The sequence below is a fragment of the Brachyhypopomus gauderio genome, unplaced genomic scaffold (assembly GCF_052324685.1).
Source record: "Brachyhypopomus gauderio isolate BG-103 unplaced genomic scaffold, BGAUD_0.2 sc62, whole genome shotgun sequence".
NCBI lineage: Eukaryota > Metazoa > Chordata > Actinopteri > Gymnotiformes > Hypopomidae > Brachyhypopomus > Brachyhypopomus gauderio.
Genome location: NW_027506883.1, coordinates 482,154 through 488,703, shown reverse-complemented (window position 1 = coordinate 488,703; position 6,550 = coordinate 482,154). Strand labels below are relative to the sequence as shown.

The following is a 6,550-nucleotide window of genomic DNA, read 5'->3' as shown; positions in this document are numbered from 1 at the left end:
AAAAGTGTCTCGTAACGGTCGTCGCTTGCTTTGCGACTTGGGATTATGGAATCCTAATCTCTGCATCTTGGAAAATAGGTACTTTCGTATTTTCAGGATATTATTTATTATTTTGGTTTGGCGGTGGTTGTACGACGGTAATCTGGTGGTTCAGACTCGACTGCGCTACGTTGAGGTGAGCACGTTAAACGCCTTTAAATGGGAAATTACGTTCAGTTAATATTTAGTAGTAAAGAAAATAATCCAGGCGGCAGATAAATTAATAAACGTGATCTGTTGAAAAGCCGTTTAGAATGATGAGCTCTGCCTAGCCATCACGAATTATACTAATTGTTGGGCATCCGAGTGAAACTTCTCTGTGCTTGCCAAAGATTTTTGAAATCTGGAGCTAATCAATATGCGACGTGGTTTCATGAATAAATGATCAATAACCAACCCAAGTGATCATAGCCTTCTGTGGCTCTTATACAGGTTTCTCACGGTCAAGGACAAGACGGGCGAGCACAAATAACAGGTGCGTTTATGGAGCGCATAAAATGATAAGAAAAAGCCTTTTATATCCGCGCTGGAAACTGGACCGAAACCAACACTGAAATACTAATTCGGTCTGGCTTTTCTTGCCAAGACTTTTAGCGACCCACTGACTCTGTTTCACATCATTTTACACATATTTAATTTTTTATTGAAGATTTTAAATATTTCACTGTAACATTTGCTGAAAGGAAAGGGGGACGGGGCGCTCCTTCACATATATTTGTTAATAAAATGGAAGGAAATATGGGAGAGATGTCAGTTCATAGCCAAGTGGAGCTTGCTCACAGTCAGGACAGTCGTGCGATGCTGCACTCCCGAGACCTGTCTGCTGCCTTCCCACGTCCTGCCCTGGGCAGCCCCCCCATGGGCTTGGAGCACGAGCACCGGGCCCCTGCGTACGACCACAGCATGCTGGGCTACGGCAGGGACACCCCGACTAGCTGTGGTAGCACCTACACCACTCTGACGCCCCTCCAGCCGTTTGACGACAAGTTTCACCACCACCACCACCACCACCACCCCTGTTTGCCGGTCAGCAACGTGATCGGCAGCTTTACGCTCATGCGTGAGGACAGGGGCCTTGGAGGGAACTTCTACAACCCCTATGGTAAGGACCTGAGCATGGGACAGAGTCTGTCCCCACCGCTGACCAGCTCGGGCCTGGAGACAGCCATGCACGGATACGGCTCTTTGGGGAGCCAAAATGGACACAGTGGCCAGATGCTTCCAGGCGGCCACGAGGTCCATATGGGCAGCAATGGGGGGAACATATTCTGCCGAACCGCGACAGACTTTGGAAGGGAAATGTCCCCTCCCTCGCTGGGGGGTGACCATGGGGTCAGTCACCAGCTAAACAAGATGGACACCCACCAGCACGCACCCACCTACCACCCCCACCTTTACACCCAGACCTACCAGCATCACCACCCCAGCCAGCAGGCCTCCAAGCTGGGGGAGCTCTCTGGCTCTTCCCCCTCCTCCTCCTCCTCCTCCTCCAGTTCAAGTCTGACCAGGGAGGGCATGCTGGCCGGCTCCCAAGGCGGCAGCGCCGGTGAGGAGATCAACACCAAAGACGTGGCCCAGCGGATCATCACCGAGCTGAAGAGGTATAGCATCCCGCAGGCCATCTTCGCCGAGAGGGTCCTGTGCAGGTCTCAGGGCACCCTGTCTGACCTGCTCAGAAACCCAAAGCCCTGGGGCAAGCTCAAGTCTGGCCGCGAGACCTTCAAGAGGATGTCTCGCTGGCTCCAAGAGCCCGAGTTTCAGAGGATGGCTTCACTGCGACTTGAAGGTAAAACACATGTGTTCTTATTTGTTTTTAAGCCTATGTCTCTCAGCCATACGGGGCAGACTACCACCCACACCTGGCAACAGTTCTGATAAAACACCACGCATTTGTGTTATGGGAAACTCAATGACTACAGTTTTGTTCATTCTTCATGCATTTTTTTTGCATCATCAGTCTCTGCAAATCCAGTTTCTTGCAAAAGTTAAAATTGTTTAAGCATAAACAAGTGAATCTCTGTTGACATTTACTCTGTTTTAAATGTCATTAGCTATGAGAGATAGCTAAACATCCCACCACGTGAAATCCCTGCAGAAAAATTTTTGAATCTTACATTTCAAATACACTAAAAAAAAAAAAAAAAAAAAAACCAAATAGAAAGAAAAAGAACCCTTCTGGTCTGGGGTCATTTTGATTGTGCTGAACTGAGTCTTCAATAGAAACTAAGCAACAAAAACCTTTGTTGGCTGGTACCTAATATTCTTTGGAGATTCGCTTGGAAAGTCAGTGCTTGTTGTAGTGTTGCAGTGTTGTGACATGAGCAGACTGAAACACCCCAGCTGATGCCAATGGCACACAAAGAGCTTCACAGAAAAATCGTAACCTGAGCATGGGTGAAGGTCGGCCTAGGGACTGAGTGGGTGAGTGGGTGGGGAGGGGGGGGGGGGGGGGTGGGGGACCAGCTCTCAAAATGTCGGCCGGCGCTCTACAGTAGCTAGCCGTGGAAGCCTGGCTTGCAGGCGAACAGGACTGCCGCCTCGCCAAAGCCAGTCCGAATCCCCAGTGATCAATCACCAAAGCTTCAAATGTGCTTCAGAATGAATTATTCTGCTTGCATTACCACCACAGATATTGATCGGAGGCCATTGTGCTCTCAGTCATAGGAGTGTTCCAAGCCCAAAATACACAAAATCAATCAATGCCTCCTTTGTCGGCATGGTACCAAATCTTGCTGTTTTTGTGCCAGTTTCTGAATGCTCTAATATGATGTAACGTGATGTAGATATCTTAGTGGCTTAATATACACTCTGGCCTGTAGAGTCATATGAGTATGTAAAGTGAGACACACCGCTTCAATACAAGCAGTACCTCGCTTAGATTTAAATATTCAGTTTGTTCGTTCAGATCTCTTCTTCAGACAGTGCTACATGTGCATATCCAGCAGCGATAGATTAATACACCAATCACGTCAACAATCGTTCATGTCATCTTCTGATGGAGCATACAGTCTTGCCTGTCCACACACAGCCATGCAAACATTCAGGCTCTTTAGCCCTGGCAAAGGCACAAGTCGGACACCTCTGTGTCTCCTGTGTAACCCACTTTCCATGAGGTTTGGCTTTTCTTGCCAAGCCTTTTGTTTAATTATCAGCTGGTATTGATTTCCTTGGGAAAGCGGAGAACAGGCCGCCAGCCCCTGCCAGCGAGCGCAGCCTGGAATTAGAATGCACGGAGCCCCACACGCCCCCCTCACACAGTTGGGTTCACGTAGCACATAGACCTTCACAACCATGATTCAGCCTAATGAAGCTCAATCTAACTGAGAAGCACTCGAGAGCTCACTCAGGGTGAGCGTTGGGTAACGCAGTCCTCTACGTATTTTCAGTATGAATGCTGAGACTTTCTTTTGTTTTGTTTTTAACAGGCACGCCTTATATACGGTGTGCTGGAAGTGACATTTCTTGTGCATGTGCTCTGTACTCCAACAGGTGCATCCAGATTACTCCAGATTACTCCAGATTACTAATTTTAAACCTTCAAATGCAACCTACAAATAAAATGGCCAGCATTCTTTAAACTACAATAATTGTTTGATTACAAAGCTTCTCAAATCTTTCAAACATTAAATGAGTTATGAGTATGTGCTACCAGCTGGTACGCGTAGATTACATGTTTTGATATTGGGTTAGTCTGGTCTTACAGACATATGATGCATGACCACGATGCACAAGGCATTTCATAGAGCTGCTGCAGTATTAGTATTGATTTAGCTGCAGTGGAGAAATTGTGATTTTTTAAAAATGTCCTCTGATTCTTCTGTGTTAATACAATAGCTCATTATTTCAGTTATGAGTTAAGGCATTTCATTATTCAGCTCTCGTTATTGTTAGTGCTTTGGTAAAAATGCGTCTTCTTTCGTACGCTCTCACTCTGCGCGGGGGTGAACAGGATGCACTCTGACTGTGTTGAGAAGCAGAGAGGAGAGACTCACAGAGCAGGATGGAGATTAGCTTCAGCTCTCTGGCCACGCAGAGATTTCACACACGGGCCTGTGTGATGGTCTTAAAGTCTAAATGAATAAGTGAGATAAAAGGGGGTTAAGTGGCGTTCTCAGCGTCTCTGCACCATCAGTGAGTCTGAGAGGCATTTACCCATAATGCTGAGAGGTGAAACAGGCTAACGTGTACACACGTGTGCCCGCAGTCCTAACGTATGCGTGTGCGTTGGACGTATCATCAGGGGCATGTTTTTTTACCTGCAGAGTCCTAAAATAAGAATGCGTATTGCTCAGTGAAAGCTCGGGTCTGGCAGAGCACTGAAAGGGTTAACCAGCCTCCGTAGGTCGAGAAGTCTGAGCAGCACAGATTTAATCAATAATTTCTATCAGCCCGTGGCCCAAGAAATCAGCAGGGGGCAGGTCAGGCGTGGGGGAGGGTGAGAGGGGGTAGTGGAGTGAGGGTTGGGGGAGTTGATGAGGAATGGGGGTGCTTTCGATCACGTTTTAGCAACATGAGACAAGAGGCATATATCATGATTAAGGTTGGATCATAGGAGCCCTGTGGGGGGATGTTGATGTCTGTGGAAGAAGAGAGAAGTGTTGAATGTATAGCACGCTAGATCTCCACCTTTTACACACAATTACAGCATGAGGAAGTGTTGAGTTAATGGTTGGCACTATGTGTGCAGGAGGTGGAGAAGGTGGGAATGTCTGTGCTCCTGAACTCATGAACGTGAGAACGTGAGAACGTGAGGTGCACTACTGCATACGTTAGCAACAGAGCTCTCGTTAGCAATTAGTCGAGTACGTATGAGTGCACACACACACACACACACACACACACACACGTGTGAGAGTGTGTGTGTGTGTGTGTGTGTGTGTGTGTGTGTGTGTGTGTGTGTGTGTGTATATTAATTTACAAACGCAATTATATGACAACGGATTAAATTGGCATAACCTTTAACTAATTGTTAGACAGCATTTTTATGTTTTGTTATTATTATGAACATAAAAATGTTAAATTGATGAAGAAATAAAGACAAAAAAAAAATCTTTTACATATTACACGCCTACAAAGTATTACAGCCAACAGATCTCACAGAGAGTATACACAGAATAAGACCATTCAGAATGACAACTAATGTGTTTCTGTTGCAGCAGGAGGCAGTTCGCAGTGTTTAGCTGCAGTATGTCTGCGCATGCTTGTGTGTGTTGGGGAAGCTGTGATCTACTGCACTGAATAATATTTTACCAGTTAAACAGATGTTTGTAGGATTAAGATATTCCCTTTAATAATGTAAATATTAGGCCACAATTCTTGTGTATTAATTGTTTGTTGAAGTAAAATGGCAGTGTGTTTGTGCCTGTGCCACACACAGTGTGTGAGAACGTTCTCCATCTGTGTGGTGACTGACTGCCTCTTCCTCCCTCAGCATGTAAACGTAAGGAGCAGGAGCAGTCCAAGCAGGAGAGGAACCAGGGGCCCAAACGCACCCGCCTGGTCTTCACCGACCTGCAGCGCCGCACACTCATGGCCATCTTCAGGGAGAACCAGCGGCCGGCCAAGGAGCTGCAGGTGACCATCGCGCAGCAGCTGGGTCTGGAGCTCTCCACCGTCAGCAACTTCTTCATGAACGCCCGTCGTAGGAACGTCAACCGCTGGAGCGAGGAGGGCCGCCCGTCCTCCACCGGCTCCTCGGGATCCAGCACCTCCTCCCCTGCCGTCTCCTGCACCACGGCATGATGGGAAACGGTGCAGCACGGCATGCTGGGAGAAGGTGCGGCGAGGGCTCTCTGCTGCCAGTGGAGTTTTTTAATCAGAGGTGATTTTACACAGGAAATCAAAGAACAACTTAAACCAAAGATAAATTGTTACAGATGAGAAAACATTTTAATGTAGTTCTCCGTGTTTGATATTTTCGTTTTAATTTGGGATGGTGGCCAATGAGTTTCTTAATGGAAAAAAATCATGTTGGACCATATTTCAGTGAAAGTGCGGAGATGACCATGCTGCAGTGGTTGATTAATTATGCCTATTTGATTTCACCACTTCTGTTTATATTAGGAATAAGAATGATTAATATTTCACAAATCAAGGCATAAATGACTCACACATTAGATGGACTTTAACCCAAACTGTTTGACCAGTTTTTAGTTCCCTTTCAAACACAGACAGTTATGACCAAAGAGAAATACCAGAAGAATGTTTAATGTTTTTCTCTTTTTTTGAGGAATGATTGAACAAAACAAAACAAAAAAAGGGCGTATGAGAAATAAGATTGTGTGGATTCTTTAAGGGTGCATTTCATCTCGGACAAATTAACATCCTGCCTGATCGAACAAAAGCAGCGGTTTTCCCTCAGATCTCCTGGCCAGTGTTTGGAGAGAGACAGAGTCCAGGAGCAAAAGCAGTGTCCTCTCTAACCAAACAATGCAGCCCAACCCTGTGGGGACGGAAACAGATCTGGAGAGGGAGGAGGGGGAGAGTGGATGCTTTTTAAAGACAACCCTCA

At 46.4% G+C, this 6,550-nt stretch overlaps 1 protein-coding gene across 1 annotated transcript; it reads left to right on the top strand.

Moving 5' to 3' along the window:
• The first annotated feature begins 765 nt into the window (after positions 1 to 765).
• Positions 766 to 6,029, top strand: onecutl (one cut domain, family member, like). Its single transcript, XM_076988580.1, has 2 exons — positions 766 to 1,825; positions 5,471 to 6,029. Exons 1-2 carry the CDS (start codon positions 766 to 768, stop codon positions 5,779 to 5,781), a joined length of 1,371 nt encoding a protein of 456 aa, XP_076844695.1. The 3' UTR covers positions 5,782 to 6,029.
• The last annotated feature ends 521 nt before the right edge of the window (positions 6,030 to 6,550 follow it).

Bases quoted from the DNA above. Each gene is read 5' to 3' on its own strand.
- onecutl (XM_076988580.1), top strand. From the start codon at position 766: ATGGAAGGAAATATGGGAGAGATGTCAGTTCATAGCCAAGTGGAGCTT. The intron at 1,826-5,470 runs GTAAAACACATG...TTCCTCCCTCAG, and splicing joins GGCTTCACTGCGACTTGAAG to CATGTAAACGTAAGGAGCAG.